Here is a 25949-nt window from a genome sequence, read left to right as displayed (position 1 = left end):
TGTGGGGCAGCTTCTGCTGACAAGGCTCAGGAGGCCAGGGCCCTCCTTGCAGGACCTGAGAGACTAGGAAGACATGAAAGATGATTTGAAGGGATTGCTGGTCATAAAAATGCCAGATGCAGAAAATTGGAATTGCTTCTTTAGCAACTGGGCTGCAGTTGGAGAGAATCACTTAACACGGACTTTGGTTGATAGAGGAAAACAAATACAGCTGCACAGTTCTGAAGACAACACAGATATTGGGGTCAGAGTAATTTTTTTGGTCTTCAAAGCTGTTTATTGTTCTTGGCCAATGACGACAACACGGCTGCTTTAAAAGTCAGAACATGGTGATTTTTCACAAAATGAGTGATGTTTTATGAGAACACAAGTGGTCTTGGCCATCTTTACAATGTTACGTCACCACGTGACCTAGGTGTTCCTGTCTGTTGTCATCCAAAACAGCTGACAGCTGGGAAGACCCTGAAAGAATGCATCTGGAAACTGGCATCCACTGTGTGATGTGAGCTGAGAGATGGCCCAGGGCAGGCACAGGGTGGTCACAGACCAGGAGAGACATAGGCAGCTCCCCTGAGTATGCAGAAGCTGGACTCTTCTTAACAAAGGCTTTGCCTTTAGCTCTCCAAATCCTCTTAAAATAAAGCCATTTCAGTCCAATAAATATCTTTAGAACTTTCTAAAAGAGACTCACCTAACATGTTATTTGTCCCTTCAAATTCATGAATTCCATACCCATGGACTTAACCAACCTTGGGCTGAAAATATTTTTAAAAATTTGTATCTTTACTGAACATGACTTTTTTTTTCTTGTAAGTACTCCCCTAGCAACTATTTACGGAGCACTTAAAGATACCTAGAGATGACTTAAAGTATGTGGAGGGTGTGTGTAGGTCCTATGCAAATACTATGCCATTTGTATAAGGGATTTGAGAATCCTGGACTGTGGTATCATCACAGTGTGCTGGAGCCAATCCCCCAATGGCTACAGGGGATGACTATATAAGGAAGTTCAATGACAGCTTAGGGGCCCCCAACACATAGGTGTAAATCCCAGCCCTGACTTGGTGGCTCAGTGTCTTGAGCCTTGTGGGCTGGGGGAAGGATACCTAATGGGACAGTTAGAGAGGTGGGACAAGGGCTGTACAAGTGACCTAGTGCATACAGGTAATAAGGCATTAGGTCTTCTTTAGCCCATTCAGGTCCTGGGTGAAGGGCATTCCATGCCACCTGGATTGATGCCTGTCTCCCTATCCTGCCTCTCCATCTCAACATCTGGTCTTACATCCTCACATCCAGAAAATACCTTATTTGTTCTTCTGTTCAGGGTCCCTCTCCTGAAGATGAGACCCTCAACAGAGCCTATTTGTGCTTCCTCAGCCTGAGCCCATCAAATGACTTCTTATCCTAGTCATGGAGTGAGAAGCAGGTGTTGAGAGCACAGAGAAGAACTTGAGAAAGTGTGGAAGTGTGCCCAGTGAGACAAGGCAACAGAGGAGAGAAAAGAGGGGTTTGGAAATGTTTGTCAAGCAACACAAGTCTGTCAGGAAGCAGCAATATGGAGGCTCAGGCCTATGGTTCTAGAGGGGAATCCCCTCATGAAATCTGGAGATCTTCCTGCAAGATAGTGTAGGAATGACTAGACCAATGACTAGATGGATGGCTTGGGCCGAGTGCAGTGGGGGGGCCTGCTGAGGAGGATTCAAGACAAAAGCTAGCAGAATCATCATGTAGAGAAGGCTGCTCAGAACTGAGGATCTGACTGCTGGGGGTAATTTCAGTAGAGGCCCGGGAGGGGCAATTGGGGGGGGGCTGTGAGACATGAAAAGCCTGGGAAATGGAGGGAGGAGCAGGTGTTGAGAAGGAAGGGAAGAGGGGAGGAGAGAGGGCTTGTTTGTGGCTCAGGACTGGGAAGAGCTGGGCCTACTGAGCCAGCCACTCTCGGCATCCATGCCAATGCTACCTGTGACTTCATCATTACAGAGTGCATTCTGAGGCCAGGTTGTATTACTGCCATGTGTACCTTTGTCACAGACTATTTTCAGTCATGATATAAGCAAGCCAGCTCCTCCAATGCAAACCCCCTCAAACTACTTTTAATGGCATTCTTGCACAGTTTTCTAAACCTTTTCAATAAGTGAATTTCTTTCAACTTCCTGAAAAGAGTAGCCCATGGCACTAAGGACAGTGTGGCCAGAGTGGGGCCAGCTGACCCTACTGTCCCAGGCCAGGCAATAGGTCATCCCCAGGAGCTAGCCATCATGATGGTGATAACCAAGACCCCCAGAAATCTCATTCAGGGCACTAGAGGCCTCAGACCCTACTCCTTCTGGTCATCTGCATACTCCAGACTGTGGACTCACCTGTCATTGGCAACAGGCAGGGCAATCTCAAACTTGGCAAGGAACTGAAAGTACTGCTCCTCAGTCTGCTGCGTGAAGCCAGTCCCCACCAGCAGCATCCTGAGGTCCTCCGCTCGGATCACGCCGTTCTTTGCCACTGAACGAGAGCCCTTGATGTTGAAGATCCTCTGTAGACATTCAGACAGCCAAATGGGGTCAAGGAAGTAGAGATTTCTCAGGCCATGACTGGTGTCTGGGAAGTGCAGCAGGGCTCCTGTTTCTATGAGGAAGCTGATGGCTGCAGGGAGGGGAGGAAGAAGCTGTGTCAAAGTCAAATAGAGAGCAAAAGGGACTCAGTGGTGACCCTGTTCCCAAGGCGAAGTGGGGGCATAGTAACTAATTCTTTTTTTATATTTATTATTTTTATTTTATATGTATGCATATATTGACTGCAGGTAGGTAGGTGCACCCGTGTTGTGTCATGCCCGTGGAGGACAGAAGAGGTTGTCAGATCCCCTGGAACTGGAGTTACGGACAGTTGTTAGCTGCCATGTGGGTACTGCAATTCGAACCCGGGTCCTCTGCAAGAACAGCCAGTGTTCTTAACCACTGAGCCATCTCTCCAGCCCCAAGTAACTAATTCTTTCCAGGAAGAAACCAACACTCCTGGCATGCAGAGCTCTTCAGGAAGGGTGGGCAGCCTGAGCTTAGGCTTCCTGGTGAAACACTTTGACTCCTGCCAATGACTTGAGCTGATGGTCAAGCAGTCACAGGTAATCCCTATTCTTTGATTATCTGCACATTCTCTTAGTTGTTGAAATTTATTTGTGAACCCCCCAGATAACACCTGGGGTGCTTTGTGGTCATGCAGATGCATACAGAGCTATGTGAAAAATCTGTCAGGCTCTGTGCATATCCCCAACTGAGGCTGAGCAAGGCCTTGCTCTGCCTCTTATTTTAGCTCTCATCTTGTGAGTGTCCCTTCTGTAATCTATTTAGTGCCATGTTTTAAATTTTGATGCATTTTGGGTAATTTTGCTATTTAAAATGACCCTCAAACATGGGGCTAGAATTGTCTAGTGTTTCTAAGTGCAAGATTGTGATGTGACTTACAAAGAAAATAGGTGCATCAAGTAAGCATTGCTGACGCACAAACTATAGGGGCCACTGCTGTGAGCTGAGTGTTAATGAATCAATAATACATTAAGGTATATGTGTTGGTTAGTTTTTATCATTAACTTAGTACAATCTAGAATCACCTGGGAAGAGCCTCAACTGAGGAATTAACTACATTAGGTTGGTCTGGGGGCATGTCCGTGTCTGTGTGGTGGGGGATGGACTTGATCACTAATTGACCCAGCCCATTGGTGGGCAGCACCATCCCCTAGGCAGGGGATTCTGAGCAGTATGAGAATGAAGAAGCTAGCAAGCAACTGAGCAAGAAGGCAGCTAGAATTTATTGATTTCTCTCTGCACTTGATTGTAGATGTGATATGACTGGCTGCTGGACTTCCTGCCTTGACTTCCCCTTAGTGAGAGACTGTAACCTAGAATTGTAAGCCAGATAAACCCTTTCTTCCCATAAATTGCTTTTGGTCAGGGTATTTTGCCACTGCAATGGAAATGAAACCGGAACAGTATAGAACAGTCATATGTAAAATGAGGGTATATATTGATTCATTGATGACAGGGTGACCAGAGGCTGGAAGGAACCTAACCCCGTATTTCTCCAGGGGCAATGGTTTAATATTTGTCATTGCAGTGGTTGTGGTAACATTTTAGGCTCTAAATGCCACCAATTATGAGAACTGGTATTGGTTGTTTAACTCCCCTCTGTGTTCCTGGATTGAAGTCCTGGAAAGTGGTGACAAGTTCACTCTGCTCCTGTGTGTTCTCTAAGGAAGGACAGGCAGGTGGGAGAGATGACAGCAAGGAGAAAGTGTATGGGGGGTGTTGGGGGAAGGTTGAAAGCAGGCAGAGCACCAGATAGTCACAGGCGCTCTCATGTAACCCTGCTCGCCTGTTGTGCTGAAGGTCAAGGTGGAACATGAAGTATAGAAGATTCTACAGTTCACTGGTGCTCTTTCCACCTTCCTCAAAGGCTTTGGACTTCTGCTTGGCCTGCAGTCACCCACACCCCTGCCCCCTGGGTGCCCGCTCATGGCCCACCAGATTGCAGGTCCTCATAGTCTTTGATGTCATTGTCAGGTGTCTGCTCCACCAGCTGCTCCAGCTGCCTGTCTGTCAGGTACTGTACTTCATCACCCAGGCTGCGGCTCTGCTGCTCGGCTAGCACTGCCTCCTGCAGGCTCAGGTAGCTCCTGGGGATCTGGGCATAGGTGAGGTGAGGCTAAGTCCCTCAGGTCCAAAGGGGCGCTGCCAGCTCCAACAGCCCCCACCCACCCTGTCATCACAGTCCTGGGCCAGAGGACACTTGTTTAAAGTATGGGAGCTGCAACAAGGAGACAGAGTATCACTTACTCAGCCTTCTGTGGAGACACACATACAGGGTGACAACAGACCCTATAATGCCAGGGCTATTGTGAGACTCAAATGACCCTTCCCTGTTCCCATTTGGCCCTGCTGACCTTAAACACAGACATGTCCCGTATAGCAAAGAGGGAGGGAAGTGCTGATCCTAACAGTTGGAAGCAGGCCCTTCTGGCCTAATGGGATGAGAGGGACACTTACCAGCCTGCCAGCGAGTCTCTGGCAGCCGATGGTGCTACCCACATCCTTCATGCTGCATGTGATGTGGAAAATCAGCTGCCGAAGTCCTTCCAGTCCTTCTAGACTCTTACAGGAGATCTCACTGTATGTACAAAAATACTGGGGCTTAATCTTCATGCCACCCCTCTGTGTTGGAGCACACAGCATCCCTGTTTCCCTGGAGATTTGTCTCAAACACTAGCAAGTCTGGAGAAGTCATTTCAGAAGGCTCAGGAAAGTTCTGGAGGCCTTGCTCTTGCACAGCTCTCTGCTGGGTGCCTCACAATGTCACTTTGGTCTGTCTTCCCATCGTGTCAAGTTCACAGAGGGAGAGTAAAGCCCAGAGGTACTGGGAACCCCAAAGGTGCCAGCTGGGAAGGAACAGGCTCTTGTTGGAGCTGTGGCTCTGAACTAGAACCAGCACTTTTGTTATTACAGACCCTCTCAGGCTTTTTCAGGGCATACCAGGAGTCCCCAAAAGCCTGATTCTACATTCTGTGTCAGGCTGACAGGTCCCCAGTCTGACCTTCCTACCTGTGCCTACGCAATTCAACTTACAGTGAGACCCTGAAAGCCACGGTAGCAGCACACATTGATTCTCCTCAGGGGCTCCTCACCTCATTTACTATGCCTCAGTGTCATGGTCTGAAAAATGGGTAGCACAGCCCCTACAATGTGAGGACCATTATGAAAGTCCAATGACAAGAGCCAAGTATAGGAACACACCCAGGATGGCTGGTCCTATCTGTGCCTGTTCTTCCCTCTTTATACTCTGCAGCAAGCTCCAGACCTGACAGATGGATCCAATGCAAGGACTGGGATGTCCCTCCCCAGGGGTCTGTCCTTGATCAGTGAGTGATCTGCCAATGGGACAAACGCTGCTTAAGTTTGTGTCTCTTTGTCCCTTAGGAGCTGTGCATTCTTGGTACAGGCCCTGGTATGGGAGGAGAGGACCCAGGAAGGAAGCACAGGGTAGGTAGCTAGGCTTTGACTCTCTAGTCATGCAGTGGGTTGGGTTGTCCCCTGCCCATGATGGTATTCTCTGCCTAGGGGAGCCCAGCTGAGCCCCAGGAGCACTGGGCAGCAGATCTCAGGAGAGATAGGATCTTGGTAACCAGAGCACATAAGGAAGCAGCATCAAGCAGGAGGCAGTGACACTCACTGTAAGTGTTTGAATGTGATGTCTGGGAAGCCTGTGGCTCTGGATCCTGAGGGTGAGCGGCAGAGTGCCAGCACATAGGCACGCAGTGTTGCTATCCTCTCCACTCGGAATTTGGCTTCAATTAGGTCTAAGTGTGTCCCGACCACCAGCACAACAGCATTTGGGGCCTTGGCCTGTAACAGAGAACCCCACAGCTGAGTCCTTTATCTGTTCCCTGACAAAGCATGGGAAACAGCTCCCTAGGTGCACAAGTGTGTCAACCCTGGATATTAGGGGGCTACATTCAGTCTTGTAGGCTGGTGCCTCAAGGGCCCGTTATGAACTGAGGGGCATTTGAGGTACTCCCCCTCCATGCAGAGGGTGCCGAGTTCAGTCCATGAAGAGGAGGATGCCTGATCCTCTGGACATTCCATGACTATCTGAGGCAGGAACCTGTGTCCGGACAATGGCATCTTTACCTTGGGAGGGAAGTGCTACACCCCGCCCCCCGGGTATATCCAAAGGGGAGTTCTTAAGTCAAAGGTAAATAGGAAAATTATAAGACCACCCAACCCTAAGGAGGCATTCGAGTGCTCCACATGAAAATCAAGGGGGCACATGATTTTGGGGCCCTGGGTAAGAGCCCTTCAACATACTTGGTGTTCCTCCCTCCTGTAGTTCCTTCCACATAATGCCTAAGAGAAGCCATGGAACCCTAGGGTGCACTGGGACCAGAGAATTGGAAAGGCTGGTGGCTCTTTACCTCAATGTTGAGCAGCCAAAACTGGAGGTTGGCCACAGCTTCCTCCCCCAGTGCCAGGTTCCAGACCACCACGTACAGGGCCTTGTCGGTGAAGAAGCACTGATTGACTGTGGCCATGCTGGCAGGGCCCCCGATGTCCCAGACATTGAACTCCACGGACTCAACCTACTTGAGCAACAAGGCACAAAAGGGGGTGCATTTGAGTGACCAAGGAGTGAGCAAATCATGAGAAAATGGACAATTGGAATATGTCTGAAAAAGATAAGGCCATGGGGGCTGGAGACATGGCTCAGTGGTTAAGAGCACTGGCTGATCTTCTAGAGGACTTGGGTTCAGTTCCAAGTTCCTACATGGAAGCTAATGACCATCTATAACTCCAGTTCCAGGGAATCCAACATTCTCTTCTGGCCTCTGTAGGTATTGTATGTACATGGTACAGTAAACCCTCATTCATATTTAAAAAAAAAAAAAAGACATGGCCACCAAAAAGTTACAGATGCCCCAGAGTGTCTCTTAGGAACCAGCAATCCAGGTGAGGGAAACAGGCCCAGTGGCATGAAGGTGGACTTCTGGGAGCTTCTATCTGCTGCTAACAGAGCAGAGTGTCTGGGGAGATCACCAGCCATTGTGCTGGCTCTGTCTTGTTTGACCCAGTTGGGAGATGTCTGCCTCAGGGGGCCCCCACATAACATCATGGTTCTCAGCCTCTTGTAAAGGCCAGATGCAGGCGGTGTCCCCAAACTTTTGTAGGTCAGAGCAGCACCCACCAACAAGGATGGAAACGCTCCTGATGTGGGAATTGGGGAAGGCTATGTAAACGGCGGTTTCTCCATCGCTGCATGAGCTCAGAGCTGGCTGAGAAGCCAAGGCTGCAGTCAGCTGTACCAGGACTTATTTCCACAAGGCAGCATTTTGGCCTCTAAGACACAGACAACATGCTGACCTGGTTTTGTATAAAGATGAAAGCAGACAGCTGTTCTCAGCCGGCTAAAGGTCAGCCACACAGAGAGATGGGTTTCAGTGCTCACAAGAGCAGCAGTGGCCTTCAACCAGAGGAGGGGAGATTTATGAAGGCAGGAGAAAGAAATTACCCCCAGGCCTGGGACACCCATTTGCTGAAGAACAGCTGGGAGCAAACAATGACTGAGTCATTGTCAAAAAAGCAAAGCCAAAAGGACTGTAGAAGATTCTGGTTATTTTAGCGAACCTTCAGACATGAGTCAGCTAGAGTCACTGCCTGTATGTTCTGAGTGCCTGGTATTCATTATCTCACTGTTCTGAACCTACCAGGCAGGTCCCTGTTCTTACTTTTATTTTGGGAGCTGGGGGTTGAAGCCATTGCTCTGTGTATGCTAAGCACGGACTGTCCTACTGAGTCATACTCGTAGCCACAGGACCTTGTTCTTAAGAGGACATGCTTCATTTCTCCATCTTATCTTCCCTGATTTGGAAGGTGACTTAATGAGGAAAAACACTAATGAAACTTGCCTCTTATTGCACTGGACTTGGGGCCTGTGGAGAAAACCAGGCCCTATCTGGACATGGTCATTATTACCCTAAAAACCTTTCTGCAAGCCAGATCCCTGAGTCAGCACAGGGTAGAGGAGACACAAACAGCAGAAAGGATGGCCTTGTGTGGAACTCAGAAGCTAGCCTCCTTATGCTGTGGACATGATGGGGAGCTGCTATGCTTTGAATCTGAAATGTTTTCCAGAGGCTTGTCTTGAATACTTGGTCTCCTGCTGGTGGAGCTATTTTCGGAAGAGGTTCTAGAAACTTGGAGAAGTGAGGTTTAGATGGAGAAAGTGGGTCACCAGGAGGCAGGTCCTTGGGAGATCTATTATCTCTAGCCCCTTCCTGTCACTCCCTGCTTTCCGTCCACCATGATGTGAACAGCTGTCCTCATCACATGTTCCCACGGCCATGATGTTCTTCTCAACACTTGTGGCCAAGTAACCACGGGATGAACCTCTGAGCCAATGAGCCAAAATAAATATTTTTCCTTTACATTGTTTCTGTCAGATATTTTGGTCACAGCAACACAAAACTAACTAATGCAAGCACCATGCCCAAGATTCCACAGGCTCTTTTCTGCTTCAAGAGAAAAGAAAAGTTTGTTTCCAATTGCGTGGTACTGAATGGAAAAAAGAGGATGATGAATGGGTTGGTAAAGGGTTCATTTTAAGTCAGATATACAATGGGACTTTTCAGATCTTGAATGAATGCAGGAACCAGGGAGGACAAGTGATTAACTCCTGGGGCACTTTTTCAGCTTCCTTGCTAGGGGGTGGGGGGAGATAGATGCTGGGGTGTCTCATTGCCTTTGTTCTTAGCCTTAGGGGAGTCCTACCCTACCCCATTTGAATATAAGTCTTTGAGCCAGCTTTGAAGGCTGAGCACTGCTGTGTTTAAAAGTCCCTCCCCACCCAAGGGAATCCAGGGAACAGGCAGGGTTAGGAACCACTGGCCCAGAGCCTCAACTTCATTAAGATAGAAAAACTACAAGGTCATGTAAAGAATTGCTTTGTCACTTTTGGCAGGAGCTGGGGTCTGGAGCAGCACAGAACACCTTGGGCCTTGGACACAAGGCTGAGAACACCTGGGATGTCTGGGGATAAAGAAGGGCCCATAGGGAGGTCCCTCCCACCCACAGGGACTGTCCGTTCAACATCCTTGACCTTGGCTTTGGAGCCTGTGGGCCTCTGGAGCTCCCATTTGGTGGTCCTGATGGTGGCCTCGCTGTGTGCCACCTGGGGGGCCCTCCCCGTCTGTAAGATCTCCAGGAGTGTGGACTTGCCCTGGCGTGGGGGGCCCACGAGGATCATCTTCATCAGCTTGCACTTCTCTGCTTTGCGCAGCTGAGCACGCAGGAAAGACAGTATTGCTTTGGGGCCTATGTGAAATCGAAAAAGGGGAAAGTGAACACCTAGCTGATGTACAGAGGGAATGTGCTCACATAGGAGGTCAAATTCTATCACAAATAGAATTTGTGACAATTCTGTGTGTGCTGAGGGATCTGGGAGAGGGAAGGGGTGATAATAAACACCCCAAGGGTTAAGTGCGAATGTCAAGAACTTAAGGACAATGTCCTTGCTGCCTAGGAAGCCATCGTTTAACTGTTCACTCATTCTCAATCTCAAGACTGGTAGCTATTGCTTTAGAGAAAATTCTATAGCATCTTCCCAAACACTGAGGCTGGAGTTGGGCCCCAAGGTGCATTCACCCACTGATTCCATCCCTAGGTACCAGCAGGGGACCTGACTGATTTTTTCCAAGGCAGTGACTAGGGAACAAGGCTGAGGAATTTTACCTTCTTTCCTGATCTCTGCAGGCACGTTGCTGATGTTCACATCTTCAATATCCAACTGCCAGAGGTTTCCCAGCTGACCTAGCTCAGGAGGGAGCTCCCGGAGGCCAGGGTTGCTAAAGTCAACCATCCATCATGAGAGAACACACACATGCAACAAACACACAGGCCCACATCTCCTATTAGCCTTTGCAGCCTGCAGCCTTTGTCAGCCTTTGTCAGCCTCCATCCCAAGCCTACACCTTGGTCCCTAATTTCAAGTGCCCTATTTAAACACTAACTCCAATATTTTCCCCCTGGATCATCAGTGGTGGAAATGGAAGTACTCTTCTACAAATCCCCTCAGCTTCAAAGTAAGTCCCACTATCCCACAATTTACCCTGTCTCTTCTACTAATGACATCAAGATGACCACTGCTTCCTCTTGAAAAGGCACTGCATTTAAGTTTTTGTTTTATGTGTATATGTGTATGTGTCTGTGTGAGTGTATGCCATGTGTGTGATGATGCCCATGGAGGCTAGAAGAGGGTGTCTGATTACCTAGAGTTGGAGTTACACTCAGTTGTGAACTGCCTGATGTGGGTGCTGGGAACTGAACTCTGGTCCTCTGGAGGAGCAGCAAGCCCTCTTATCTACTGAACCATCTCTACAACCCCAAGATATTGCATTTTTAATATTAATGTAACACTTTATATGGTGCTCAAGTTTTGCACACTGCTTAAAGTCCCCAGTAGGATCTGGCAGGCAGTGAGTGTTCAATATGTGAATGGCAGTGGCTCTCCTCACTGGACTCTGAGCAAAGCAACAAAGGGTGGCCATTCATCTTCTTCCCCCCAACCTCCTGTGCCACACCCAGTTCTGCAAATCCTGCTACTGTTTCTCAGTAAGTGAGTGGCTTCTTTCTGCCCAGACCCCTGGTGTTTAAGGAAGGATGTCTGCCTCCCCCAGCTGGCACCTGGCTCAACATGTACTCACTTTCCCAGGTAGAGCTCTGATAAGTTCTTGAGAAGGCAAACTGAAGGAGGAACTGCGTCAAGGTGGTTGTCATTCAGACAAAGGACTTCCAAAGACTCACTTAGGAAAGCTGGAAATTCTAACATACATGCTGCAAAGAAATGTCAAAATAGACTGTGTTTCTAAATAGTTCTAGACGACTGCAGTGTGAAAGTCAGGTGGGTAGACAAAGCTGCAACATCTGGAAAGCATGTTAGGAAACCTGTAGTACTCATCTCCCTTCCCAGCAAGTCTAATTCTACAGACATCCTTACATGCTGTGTGACAAGGATGTGAGAACAGGATCTCTGAGTGGCACACTGATTGCAATAGGACAAGGAAAGGACAGCCAGCGTGTCCTCCACTGCCACATGTCAGAAGGGGATTGGTTATTCAATAGAATAATGTGCTATTACAAGGCACAGAGCAGGTCACATATATGGGAATGAGCTGACACTCAAGTTCTCTGGAGAACTGAAAAAGCCACGTGCAGAACCAGGTCATGAGAAGGCTTGTTGGCATGATAGAAAATATCTGTAGATATGCACATGTGTGTTATCTGCATGTATAGATACATAACACACACAAATACAGATATGTCACACAAATACCATGAAATTCCATAGTCAAATGTGGAGAAAGAACTTACTAGAGGATTGAGTCTTCACCCCACACTGTTTGATGCTGTTTGGAGATTTTGTTTTACAATGTACATGTATTACTTCTTCAATTGAAAAGGCTAATTAATCAAGAAATAATGTTATGGGCTAATTTTTAAAATGTTGCTTAAAATATCACTTTCTGAATAACCAGCCAGCTCTTTAGTATTCAAGCAACTTTATTCATGAGGCAAAATATGAGATTATCATTAAGATCACGTCAAATCTGCCGTTTCCACAGCATTGGAGCATTGGTGCTGAGGAAGAATGCCATGCAGAGCCTGGAAATACACACTAGTGGGAATCAAATGTTTAGACTGCAGAAGCATCTCCCCCACCCCTTCTCTGGCAGGCAGGGAGAGTAGACTGGATAGCCTACAGGAAATCAGGGACTCCAAGATGAGCCAAAGTCCCCTCTTGGCTGCCTTGCCAGTTGCAGAAGATGTAGAGGATAGAGAGGCCCTCGTTCTTTTGTGGGGCTGAACATGTTCAGTTACCTAGATACAACCACCCCTTGCAGCGCTGGCTTGTCTCCACCTATGGAGTGGCAGTAATGAAGGCAATGAGAATGTTCTGGGAGAGATGAGGCTAGACTGCTAAGATCACTGATTAGTAAACTTGCCCAGCTAGCTGTGACTGTGGTGGACCTTACTGCAGCTGTGGAACTAAGCCGCAACAGGCTTGTGAACATGGCTTTGTTCTAGACCTTGTTCTGTAGAAAGATGCTCAAAAAAGCTTTCTTTTTCCCTGCTTCAATGAAAGGGCTTCACATTTTCCTGGGAGAACATCTATTAGGAGAGGGGTTGGCTTTCTTGCTTGCTGAGGGAATAGTCTGAGCACCTGGCCTTGGGGCTGTCCAAGTTTGAAGTTTCACCCTGGTGTTTATGAAAGTTCTTTAAGTGACGGATGGGAGTAATAAGGAGCCACAGCTCGAAACAGAGGCAACACCTGTCACACACCCGGCCAGCTGTCGAAAACTGTGGAAACTAGGGCTGGGGAGAACGCAGCTCAAGGTATTTATGAGCTGTTATTATTTATTCATAAGTTATTTATGACTCCACTGGTCTGAATTTTACCGTAAAAACTGTTATCCAAATTATTTTTGGACAAGGCCAACTGCATAAATAAGACCACTTGGATGTATGTAAATCTCCCTGGAATTTAACTATCCATCTGCAAACAAGTTGTCTTTTATAGATAATTCTTTACCTCTACGTCAACAGCCCTGAGAGAATAACACTACTGAGAAAGAGGACTGGTCATTACACTCAGGGGTGGCCCTCAAGCTTCATGATGAAATTGAAAAATCAAGTGGCTTTTTTCATCTGCCAATGCGATGGCCACCCTCGGCCAGGGGACCTTTCAAGGTGTGGCCTCCTCACCTGGCTGCCTGACTCTCCTACAGTGCTTCTCACTGTGCACCTTGACTTTCCTATGTGGCAGTTTTGAGAGGTTGTGGCTGGCCCCACTGAGTGACGGGCCTACCTGCCAGGCCAGTGCCATAAACTTGGTCCCTGAAAAGATCCACATGTTCCAGTGCAAGACACGTGTCCAGTGAGCCCAGCACACAAGGTCAGTCACCAGCAAATGGTTTGAGTGACCAAGATCCTTCTCAGCCCACACACATGTGCATCTCCTACTTGGTACCAGGAGAAGATAGTGTTTCTCTGTCTTTCCAAGTAAAATCCCTACATCTGCACTCAATTGCTAAAATCTTAAGGCCCTTCACTTAAACAGAGACCAGCTGGGCTGAGGGTATGGCTTAATGGTAGAGCACTTGCTCAGCATGCCTGAGGCCTTGAGTTCCATCTGAGTATGCAAGAAAAAACAAAACAAAGCAAAACAAAAAGAACTGGTTGTAAAATTCATAATTGCATTTCCCTGTTAGCATGGCAAAGGATATTTGCATCTGTCTTCTAGCTGTCTGGATTTATTTCCCCAAACTTTATGTCTTTATATTTCTTAAAGGGGTTGATATGTCTATCATATTCTTTGTATATTAGAGACCTGGGTGCCAATTTGTGTTGCAGTGATTTCTGTGGCAAATAGCTCATGTCAGCCTGTTTGCATGATACCTTTGTTTATAATATCTTTCACTAAACAAAACTTTTCAATTTTTACAGAGTCAGAGATTTAAGGCTTTTAAAAGTGATTCTGAGGTCAGGGTGGCCCACACCCTATAATCCCAGCTAGCTTTTAAAGGTCTCCCCAACCCCAGATTATACAAGTATTTTCTAAAGTGTTAATTCTTCTTTTCTGTTTTCTTTTTTATCCTGTTATGCATAGGACGTTATTATCACTGGTGTAAGGACGGGATAAAAAAGAAAACAGAAAAGAAGAATTAACACTGGAAAATTCACATACTTTTTTTTTAGACATGCTCTCACACTAACCCAGGCTGGCCTGGAATTCACTATGTAGCCTCTGCAGGATCCTCCTGTCTCACCCTCCCAAGTGTTGTGTTTCTCCTTTCCTAGCTGGTCATACCAACACTATTTGTTAAAACAGTAAAGCATTCTTTTCTACTAAATCACAATGCCACCTTTGTCATGTATTACATTCTTTACAAATATTTTATTTATTATTTTAATTTTATGTGTATGAGTGCTTGCCTGTACATACATAAGTGCACCACATGTGTGCAGTGTCCATGGAGGCCAGAAGAGGGTGTCAAATCCCCTGGAACTGGAGTTATAGGTGGTTATTAGCTGCCATGTGAGTGCTTGGAACTGAACCCAGGTCCTCTAGAAGAGCAGCCAGTGCTCTTAACAGCTGAGCCATCGCTCTGTCTCCATATCTTAAATTCTTACAGTTGTCTCTCAATATAGCTGAGGAACTGGTTCCAGGATGCCTTCCCCTACCCCTCTGCAACAGATGCCACAATCCAGGGATGCTTAAGTTTCTTATGTAAATATACAAACACATGCAAACATATTTGCAAACACCCCACACATCCTTCTGTGTACTTCAGATCATTTAAAAATGACCTATAAACTGGCACAGTGTAAATGTGTGAATAGTTGTTACAATGCAGTGTTTAGGGGACACCGACAAGAAGGTCTGTAGATTCAGTATAGGTGCAACTTTTTTTTCTAGTATTTTTAGTGAACAGTTGGTTGAACACACAGAAGTGGATGTCACAGGCCCAGTGAGGTAGACTGTATTTATTTATGCCTAGGTTTGGACTCTGTTCCACTGATAGTGTGTTACATGTTCTATCATATACAACTGAACGATAAGCATGTTGTGCGTATACACATGTACACACCAGACCATCACAAAGTACAACAGGTGGACAGACTATGTATTTCACTTCTTGCGAACTCTCTTGACCTCTGTGGCATTTCTCAACTCCACCTCACACCATCTGTTTTACTCAGTTTCAACCCTTCAAGCCAAAGGAAAGTTCCAGTACTTTTAAAAAATAACCTAAATGTTGGCTCCTGTTCTATGGAACAGCATCCTGAGGGACAGTTCTGTGAGTTTAGTTGGTTTCAAAGCCTCAGGTTTGATCAAAGAGTAGATATCACAGACATAGAAAACAGAATAGCAGTTAACAGAGTCTGGGAAGGGGACAGGGACCGAGAGACACAAAGAGGGTAGATACAGGTAGAAGGGTGCAGCCATGTGGGAGGGGTAACTACTCATGTTCTACAGCACTGCAGGGGAACTGTCATTGACAACAACTAATTGTATCTTTCAAACTTGCTGGAAGAGAGGATTTTAAGTGTTTCCAACACAAAAAAATGCCAGTCTGAAGTGACGGAAACGCCAGTTGCATCTGATCATTGTGCATGGTACATTGTGCCATGTAAATACACACAATTACTATGTGATTATTAAAAATAAAGCAGGGGGCTGGAGAGATGGCTCAGCAGTTAAGAGTACATGGCAGATAACAACCATTTCTCCAGTTCCAGGAAATTCTATACCTTCTTAAGGCCTCCATGGACACCAGGCATGCAAGTGGTACATTTACATAGAGGTAGACAAACACACATAAAAATAAAAATAATTAAGTCTTTAACTACAAAAAGTGTGGACTGGGGAGATGGTTCAGTCTGCTAAATGTCTGCCTTGCAAGCATAAGAACCGAGTTTGATTCCCAGAACCCACATTAAAAAGCTGAGTATGGTAGGACACACTTGTAATGCCGGCACTGTGGAAGCAGAGGCAGGTGGATTCCTGGGACTCGATGGCAAGTCAGCCCAGCTTGTTGAGCTGTTGAGCTCCAGGCCAGTGAGAGAGCATGTCAAATAAAAAAGGTTGTTCTCTCTGGGCTACACAAATATGTACCTGCCATCTGCACACACACACACACACACACACACACACACACACACACACACACACAATTATAGCAAAAGGAAAATGAATGGAGCCTTGGCCTTGAGGTGAAGGAGGAAGCCCAACTGTTTTTCATGGGGGGGATGGCTTTCCCTGAACATCATAGAAGAGCAAGAACAAGAGGAATCTTTCCCTATAGATACCTCCCCCCACCTCAAACTGGCCTTACGAAGAACAAACTCTGGAAGGCCACTTCCTAAGCACAGGAGAGAAACTCAAGCCCTTCTACAACCTAAGCCTTCGAGGTCAATGTGACTGTTGCCTCTTATGGACATCAGCAGATACCACAGTTTAGCAGGAAGGACTTAAAATCACTAGTCCTATCCCTGGAGTAAACTACCACAATCTGGGCTGAAGCCTGGTTCTGCCACACGACCTAGAACAAGTCAGGAATTCCTAACCTGGAGACAGGCTTTTGGGAAGCTACTAGGTTTAGTTGAGGTCATGAGGGTGGGGTCTTCATGATGACAGGAACATCCCTATAAGAAGTGAAAGACTTTCTCCATCATGTAAGGACAGTGAGAAGGTGGCTGTTGGCAAATCAGAAAGAAAGTTCTGATCCACCAGAACCCAACTTTGTGGGCACCATGACCTGGCTTCCAGCCTCCAGAACTGTGAGAATAAATGTCTGTTGGGTGAGTTGCTGATCTATGGTGTTTTGCTATTGCAAACTGAGCTGACTGAGGCATGTAGGGAGCCTCCATTTCCACATGGTGCAACATGGATGCCACTGGATACTTCAAATGAGGACTGAGCCTCTTGTGCTTGTAACATGTCTTTCTAGGACGGTGCTTATCATGTAGCAGATAGCTGCTAGCATTGCTGGGCTCTGGGTGGGAAGCCAGGGCCATAGGAAACTGGCATACACAGAGGTGGCTGTGTAACAGTCAACATTCACTTGCAGACCTTTCAGCTGACCATGGCTGTGTCTGAGATGCCAACACAAAAGTGAAGGGAAAAGTCCCACCTATGATGAGTCCCTGTCTGGTGGAGTAGAAACAAGGTTACCCAGCTGTGCCTCATCTCCCCATCCCACCATCTTCCCAGTCCAGCACATACCTGCCTCAGTCCCTGAACGCTGGCGCCCTCTGGTGGTGAAAAATGAGATACGCTTTGTTTTAAGCCCATCTTCATTTCTGTAGAGGGGAAAAGGTACAGTCAAAATTTGAGGGCAGTAGTTTCCTCTCTACACCCTGTTCTGGTATGCTCCATGAGCCTTAGGTGTAGAGGTTCAACTGTAGATATGGCACGTAGGACTGGTCGTCTCTCAGACCTTTATTCTCTGTGTATGACCAGTTGTGAGATTCTGCAGTAGTGTCTATCAAAAAGCTTCTTTGATCTCTAGATAGGCTGACAAGACTCCAGTGAAGGAATCTGCACTAAAGGAAATCTTGCACCGAATGTACAAATACTTTACTGGATAGGGATTAACATATATGGTGGAATACCTGAGGTCCTGTGTGTGTGCGTGTGTGTGTGTAGGCATGGATGAGAGAGGGGGTTTAAATTTGATTAAGGACTGCTGTATGAAATGTATAAAAGCTCAATAAAAAGATTTTAAGAATTGGGGACAGTATGACAAAGACATCACTATATTGTCTCTGGCCATATAACTTAGAACCGTGGAGAAGGCAGAAAATTCCAGCAGCTGTTTGGCTCCCTGCAGCTTACATGGCGCTTGAGGACCTTTTTGGAGAAGCAGTTAGCAAGGATGATCTAAATGGCACACGTGATGATTCCTATTGTCTGACTTTCCCACTTCAGGCAGGCAATAGTATTGCTGTGCTTGGCACATTCCCATGTCTGGCACATCGCACACTGCCTATGGGAAGCTGCCATTGGGTGTATGGTCTGCTGAGATGCTACAAAGTGACCTCCAGCCAATGACCCCGAGGGCCTGGTCTCTCCAGGGCTCATACCCAACCTTTCACTTTTTGTTGGATGAGTGCATTTTATTCCTCCTATACACATGTTCATCAGTGGCTGGAAAAAAAGATTGTAGAATTAAAGTCTAGGCTGAGGTGGAGACAAGATGGTCCAGATTTTAACAATTAAGGATGGAAGGGCCCTGTCATGGCTGCATAGCATCCTGTAGAATTCATATGTTGAAGTGTTAACCTTTAGGATTTCAGAAATGACTGTATTTGGAAATGGGTTAATTATCTATTGTGAAGTTATTTCCTTCTGAATTGGAACACTGGACCCAGAAAATTACAAGACTCAGGAAGTTCATGAAAGTTACAAGATTTGCCCACCCCCAAGGTTATATAAGTAGTAACAATTGTTGCTGGGAGGGGTTCAGATGATGACAACGCTCTGGCAGAGCTGCCCCAAGTTGGGTGGGGGTGCAGCTTTTGTGAGCGGACACCTATGCTGGTGTGATACGGCTGCCTTAGAGTCACCCTCATTAGTTCCTCAAGCTAGACTTGGGTGGAATTTTTCTTTGGTCTGTCCTACCTGCGGGAATTGATACTTGTTTGCCTTTCCCAGGAAAACTCACATGGTAGGATCCTTAATCCAAAAGATTAATATCCAAATTCCTCCAAAATCAGAACTCTGTGCTCACTGGCACAAGGCCAAAAGGAGAAAATTCCACACTGAACTCAGAGTTGGGTCACCTTTAAAACTCAGGTGCACTGAAAGTATTACATGAAATTGCCAGTAGGCTATACGTGTAAGGACTGTATGAAACATGTATGAATTTTGTGTTTAGACTTGGGTCTATGCATATGTGTGTATTTCAAAATTTAAAAATATCTAGAAAACGAAATGCGTCTGTTCACAAGCATTTTGAATAATGGATACTCAACAAGTAGGATCTTAAAAGAGGTGATTAAATTGACATGAGTTTGTTAGGATGGGCCCTAACCCAATATGTCTGGTGTCTTTAAAGAACAAGGCAATTCGGAAGCTGACAACATAGAGGAAGATCACAGAAATGCACAGGAAAGGCAGCATGTGCAGGTCAAGGAGGGTGGCCTCAGGAGGGACCAGACCTGCTGACATCTTGATCTCAGACCTGCAGCCTCCACAGTTGTGAGCAGCTATTCTGTTGTGTAAGACTGCCATCTCATTCTAAGTGTGGTATGGCAGCTGGCTCAGGTGCCTTCTCCAGGGTCTGCTCACTGCAGCAATACACGCATTTGAAAATATGGAGACACTCCTGTGGTTCTGCACACTTTTGGGCACATGGAGACCCCTCTCTGTGGTTCTGTATACCTCTGGGGACGTGGAGACCCCTCTCTGTGGTTCTAAACACATTTGGGGATAAAGAGACCCCTGCTTACTTGCCGAGTTGGTTTCTGGAGAGGTCCAGGGTCTTGAGTTGTCTGCAAGTCCACTTCTCTTGAGGTGGCAGTGCCACCAGCTGGTTCCCCTGTAACCTCATGAACATGAGGGCCTGGGAGGAGGGAGAGGTAAAGGTGGCATTAAATATGAAAAGAGAGGAGACTACGAGATATCAGTTAGTTCCCTGACAAGACACAGCCTATTCCTACTTATGAAACTCCCCAAATTGTTTCAGGTGGAGCTGACAGACATTGTGTTTAGCCCTTCCCTCAAGATGGATGAGAGACCAGTGTAGAATAGAAATCTAAGCACATCCCAAGGTCAAGTATTTTATTTATCTTTATTATATGTATATGAGTATTTTGCTTCCATGTATATAAGTGTACTGCATGTGTTCAATGCCTGTGGAGGTCAGAAGAGGGCTTGGATTCCTTGGAACTGGAGTTATGGATGATTTTTAGCCACCATATGGGTACTGGGAACCAAAACCTGGTCCTCGGGAAGAGCTGCCAGTGCTCTTAATCATTGAACCGTCTCTCCAGCCCAAGATCAGAGATTTTTAAGAGTCATAGTTAGGGGTAAGCCTCTCCTGGAAGGGTACCTGCCTGGTACACACACAGTACCACTAGGGGAGCAGTGTGTTGCTGAGTACCTGCTACCTCCTGGTGACCTCCTCCTTGGGTGGTTCCAAGTCTCAGGGACAAAGGAAGAGAGACACCAATACCATGGGTGACCTGCCCCAGCCACATGTTCTCAGATGTCCAGCATGGGGTCCCTGCGGTCCTCACATCCCTGTGCCCTGCTGTATGCAGGCCCACACAGAGGGGTACTTGTAACATCTTTCTTTAATGGAAGTACCAGAGACACACGGTAATGCTTCCTAAGAACATCATCACAGATCCTATCCACAATTCTATGGTTCTGGGCCACCATACTGGTGTACCACACCGAAGTCCTTACTTGAGGGCCTTTATTTCTCCTTATTGAAGGGCTGACACCACCACTCACCCTCAGAACTGGGATGATATTTGTCCTCTGAATTTCTATGAAGGCCTCCCCATGTGCCTGGCCCAGGGCTGAGGTTAGAGATGTGAAGGCTTTCCAATTTTGCAATGTGGAGGACAAGGATACCAAGAGTAAACAGGACTTCCACAGAGCCCAGTGATAAGATTCTGCAAGGCTCCATCCCTCTGGGCTGGCTGTGTCTACACTGCAAGGTACTGGTGTGAATGACAGACTCAGAACAGGGAGGTGGTATGGATAAGAACTCATGGCCAGGAGGTCCCTGTGGGCAGCAGAGACATGGATTCTTGTTCAGCAGTGATCCTGGGTGGCTCCCTTTACTCCAGCTGTGTATGTGTGTGGGTTCCTTTCCCCCGGCTGTGTATGTGTGTGGGTTCCTTTCCCCCGGCTGTGTATGTGTGTGGGTTCCTTTCCCCCGGCTGTGTATGTGTGTGGGTTCCTTTCCCCCGGCTGTGTATGTGTGTGGGTTCCTTTCCCCCGGCTGTGTATGTGTGTGGGTTCCTTTCCCCCGGCTGTGTATGTGTGTGGGTTCCTTTCCCCCGGCTGTGTATGTGTGTGGGTTCCTTTCCCCCGGCTGTGTATGTGTGTGGGTTCCTTTCCCCCGGCTGTGTATGTGTGTGGGTTCCTTTCCCCCGGCTGTGTATGTGTGTGGGTTCCTTTCCCCCGGCTGTGTATGTGTGTGGGTTCCTTTCCCCCGGCTGTGTATGTGTGTGGGTTCCTTTCCCCTGGATGTGTATGTGTGTGGGTTCCTTTGCCCAGGCTGTGTATGTGTGTGGGTTCCTTTGCCCAGGCTGTGTATGTGTGTGGGTTCCTTTCCCCTGGATGTGTATGTGTGTGGGTTCCTTGCCCAGGCTGTGTATGTGTGTGGGCTCCTCTCTTTGTCACATGTTGGTTCATGACTTGATGCCCCTCCTTTCTGAGATATGCATGTTAAAGTGACCCTTGATACCTTTGGGCAACTCTGGATGGTCTGAGCAGCTGGTCAGTCAAGACTGGAGGCAGCACCTGTGTGCTCCAACATAGCCACTTTGCCTGCGTAATGTATGAGTCTACCATGACCCTCCTCTCCCAAGGATGGGCCCTGAGACCTTTACTGAATATTAACAAACCCCTGTTCTGGAGATGGTCTTGGGCCCCACAGCCAGCTTGAAGACCCACAAACAGCCCTGGAGAGAGCAGGGTCCCACGCAGGTAGTAGCTAATGGTGTTCTGGGTACAAAATCCCTTTTCTGAGTTCAAGGTGCTTCTGTCTCAGTGTGATCCCCAGGATCAGGGAAAAGATAGTGCGAGAGACAGGATGGAGGAATTTCTGAGTGAGGCTTAAAGTTTTAACATGAAGGGCCGGAGCTGTAGCTCAGTGGTGGAGTGCTTGCCTAGTATGCACAAGGTCCCAGGTTCAATCCCCAGTACTGCTAGAAACAAAACAAAAGTTTTATCATGAGATAAAGTCCTGGGAGTTGCTATTTGGATCTGGAATGTTCCCTAAAGATTGATATGATAAACAAACAAACAAACAAAAAAACAAACAAACTTGAATGCTAGTCCTTTACTTTTTAGGAGGTGGTGGAACCTTTATGAGCTGGGGCCTGGTGGGATGTATTCTGGTCAGTGCGAGTATACCCTTGGGGAGGATATTAGGACTATACCTCTTCCACTTTCTTATTCTTTCAGGTCCTAGGCATGAGGTGAACAGCTTTGCTCTATTATGTGCTTCCTGCCATGATGCCCTGCCCAAGTATTTGTGAACTGATGCCTCCAAACTGTGAGCTAAGAAAAGCCCTTTTCACACTTTAAATTGGTTATCTCAAGGTGTTTGCTGCAGTGATGGAAAGCTGACTAACACAGAGAAATAAGCACCCTCAACACAGCTGTTCCCATGGCAAGCATTCCCCTCCCTCCATCTTTGTTCATGACCATGCACATTTCTGATAGCCAAATCTATCCTTACTTTTTTCTCCTCCTATCTCCTAAACACAGAGAAAGCACATAGATTCTCTGACAGTGTGGAGTGATTTTTCTTACCAACAGTGAGAAATGAAGTGCTATCAGACTTACATCAAGCTGAAAAAGACCCAGAGGAACTTCTTTTAGCATGTTTTCTGAAAAATCCACATCCTTAAGGTGATTTTTCCAAAAGACAGCCATTTTTTCTGGCAGCGATTCCAAGATGTTTTTGGAGGCTTTGCAAGATTTCTAGGGGTTTGAGGAAAAGGAGGAAGAATATTAACTACTTCTTTTAGCATAGTGATGCCTAGAAGGCTGTTTGCAAACTGATGTCAGAAGTGAGGCCAGTGGAACAGGGCTCTGCAGCAGTGAGGCTGGGTGAGGAGAGAAGCCAGGACTCTCCTTGCCCATGTTGTCCAGCCCTGCAGGAGTTTCCTGGGGAGACAAAGGTGGCTCATAATCTTTCCTCTTCCTCCAGAACATCTGGCTCATTGTCCTGGGAAATAACAGACCGATTTACTTTCCCACATATACATAGTCAAGCTAGAAATGCTAATTCTAGTGATGGAGAATTTCCTGGTTTGCAACCAACAGCCATAGCGCACAAGTGTTCTTTATACTAGTGCATCTGTTTCAACAAGTCAATTCCCAAGAAACGAAAGCCTCCTTTTGTGGGCAATGCTGTGCATCACTCATTTTATTTTGTGTATGTATTTATGGTATATGTGTGTGTGTGTGTGTGTGTGTGTGTGTGTGTGTGTGTAGGCCAAAGGTTGATGTCAGGTGTCTTCCTCAATTGCTCCCCACCTTATTTTTTGAGACAGGATCTCTTGCTGAACCTGGAGCTCACTGATTGGCTGGCTAGACTGGCTGGCCAACAAGCCCCAGGGATCTGCTTGTTTCCACTCCTCAGTGCTGGGGTTACAGGCATGCACTGCCACACTTGCCTTTATGTGTGTGTGTAAATGTGTATATGCATATTCACGTGTGTGTGTACATATGTGTGCGTGCAGAGGTGAGTGGTTGACCTGGGGTTTCTTTCTTGATTGCATTCCATTTTATATATTGAGGCAGTCTCTCTCACTTTGACCCAGAGCTTACCAATTTGGCTAGTCTGGCTAGCCAGCTTGCCCTGGGATCTCTTCCACCTCCTGAACAGCTAGGCTGCCACACCTGCATGGCATTTATCTGGGTGCTGGGGATCTGAACTCATGTCCCGATACTTGTAAAACAAGTACTTTATGCACTGAGCCACCTCCCTGCCTCATGTATGGCTTTTTCCCAGGGGTTCTGAGGCATCAAATTCGATCCTTATGCTTGTGTGGCAAGCACTTTATCAAATGAGCCATCTCTCCAGGGCCTGCACTATCCTTGAAGGGGCAGATGAATCATTCTGTGTCAGGTTGCAAGCTGATACTGCAGAAAACTCAGTGGGGGCAATTGTGTGTCCCTAGACTCTGGGACCAGGTGGGCTGGCTTATAGGTGCTACCTGCTCAGGATATAGCCTGACTGAGTGCTGAGGGACTCTGCTCAGCTACAACTGGGAACACCACTCCTGACACACAATGTGACCCCAAAAGAGATGAAGTGAGAATGTATGGAGAGGCATGTAGACCTGTCTTGCTGTTATGGGTTTTGATATGATACTAACCAAAGGGCAGGCCCAGGGATCTGGAAAGGCCTTCAGGCTGTTTCTGGAAACATTCAGATAGGTGAGCGACTTGAAGGAGTGCAGGAAAAGGGCAGGGAGCTCGGTCAGCTTATTATCAGATAAATCAAGTTCCTGCAGCTTCCGCAGGCCGATCCAGTTAGTGGCTGGGGAGGAAGAGTATGGATTGTCAAAAATATCCTGATCAGCAAGGAAGTGACTGATCCTACCAGGTCACTGGTGAGGAAACATACCATTTTCTTCTTCAAACAACTTTTCCAAATAATTCTTTGAAGCTGTCAGTTTTTGAAGTTTTGAGAGGTGCAAGAATCCAGGCGGAAGGTGGGACAGCTTGTTGCTGGAAATGTCAATTTCAAGTAACCTGGGGTTGGGGAGAAGGAAGGTGTGGCATCAGAAGAGCAACAAAAACACTTAACAGAGTCTCTGTAAGCAAGGTGTGCTTTGTCTCTTTGCATATACTGTTAAAGAAAACACACCAAAAAAGTAGGATCTCTGCTTTTCATTCATTGATGAACTATTATGACTAGTGTAAAGGAAATCGAATCTGTCTTTGGTGGGTCCTGGTTCTGCCAAACATCCAGGGATTAAAACCTCCCCCATGATGTCACAGCAATGTGAGGTGGCTCTGCTCTCTGCTCTCCGCTCAGGTCTTAGAGCAGGACTTCAACCTTTAGAGCTTACAGATTCACCCATCTGAGCCAGGTTAAAAAATTGTATTTATTAGTGAGTGTATATATGTGTGTGTGTATGCATGCGTGCATGTGTGAACACAAGCATGCGCATGCCATGAGACGTGTAGAGATCAGAGGACAACTTTTGGGAGTCAGTTCTCTCCTTCCACCATGTGAACTCCAGGGGTTGAACTCAGGTTGTCAGGTTGGTAGCAAGCCCCTTTACCTAGGGAGCCGTCTTACCAGCCCCAGCCTTAGCTTTTGCAGTAAGCTCAAATCTCCTATGTGATGAAGCCTATCTCCTAAAGAAATCCATCAAGTACAGTCCTGTGATGGTTCATTTTTACTTTCAAGATTTAGAATCACCTTGGAAAAAAATAGCCCATGTCCGTGAGGGACTGCTTATACTAGGTTAGTTGAGGTGGGAAGACCCACCCTGAAAGCAGGTAGCATCATTCTATGGGCTGGGTTGCTGGCCTGAGTACCAGTATTCATCTCTCTGTTTCTTGACTGTGGATGCAATGTGACCTGCTCCTGCTCCTGTGGCTATGCCTTTCCCATCACAATGGCCCATATCTCTCAAACTGTGAAGTCAAAATAGACCCTTTTAAAAGTTGCTTGTCAGAGTATTTTGTCAGAGTCATGAGAAAAGAAACTAATACAGTTCCTTCTGCTCCCATGCCACCTCAGGACTCAGGCCTCTAGAAAAGGCAGGCAGGGGAACACACTGCCCCCTCGCTGCCAGATTCCCAGTGTTGACCCTCTCCTGAGTTCCATTCAACTTTTCCCAGGAGGTGAAACAAAATTTCTACTACCCCAGGAAGCTTCTATATACCTTCCTTCAATTCTGTGCAGGACTGAGATGTGTGCCTTGACTAAGCAGCTCTGCATGGCTATGAGTAAGCTGTGCAACCTTAGGCCATACCAGCCTGTCAGGCCTCTCTGCTCATAAGGGGCAGAGACCTTGTGGCCTTGCTTCTTCACTGCACCCAGAACTTAATTTTCAAGTGCACAAAATGCAACCAAGGAACTTGTACAGAAGTGCAGTGGTGGCAGGTGGGGGTACAGGGCGCCCTGTTCACATCCCTGGGCTCAC

At 46.9% G+C, this 25949-nt stretch overlaps 1 protein-coding gene across 2 annotated transcripts in view; it reads right to left on the bottom strand.

Annotated features, from left to right (window-relative positions):
• The window catches only part of Lrrk1 (leucine rich repeat kinase 1), a 167975-nt gene that overhangs the window by 39264 nt on the left and 102762 nt on the right, over positions 1 to 25949 (bottom strand). For both annotated transcript variants that reach the window (XM_029554304.1, XM_008849539.3), the window contains exons 8-20: positions 24416 to 24543; positions 24165 to 24328; positions 22624 to 22761; positions 19545 to 19657; positions 17317 to 17393; positions 11234 to 11363; positions 10263 to 10375; positions 9631 to 9845; positions 6953 to 7117; positions 6211 to 6383; positions 5031 to 5151; positions 4509 to 4668; positions 2361 to 2637 (exon numbers count right to left, since the gene is read on the bottom strand). In XM_029554304.1, the coding sequence (XP_029410164.1) occupies positions 2361 to 2637; positions 4509 to 4668; positions 5031 to 5151; positions 6211 to 6383; positions 6953 to 7117; positions 9631 to 9845; positions 10263 to 10375; positions 11234 to 11363; positions 17317 to 17393; positions 19545 to 19657; positions 22624 to 22761; positions 24165 to 24328; positions 24416 to 24543 (1974 nt within the window). The remainder of the gene's footprint in view (positions 1 to 2360; positions 2638 to 4508; positions 4669 to 5030; positions 5152 to 6210; positions 6384 to 6952; positions 7118 to 9630; positions 9846 to 10262; positions 10376 to 11233; positions 11364 to 17316; positions 17394 to 19544; positions 19658 to 22623; positions 22762 to 24164; positions 24329 to 24415; positions 24544 to 25949) is intronic.

Source organism: Nannospalax galili, unplaced genomic scaffold, assembly GCF_000622305.1.
Source record: "Nannospalax galili isolate Female #2095 unplaced genomic scaffold, S.galili_v1.0 scaffold124, whole genome shotgun sequence".
Taxonomy (NCBI): domain Eukaryota; kingdom Metazoa; phylum Chordata; class Mammalia; order Rodentia; family Spalacidae; genus Nannospalax; species Nannospalax galili.
This window is presented reverse-complemented; position numbering and strand designations above follow the sequence as displayed.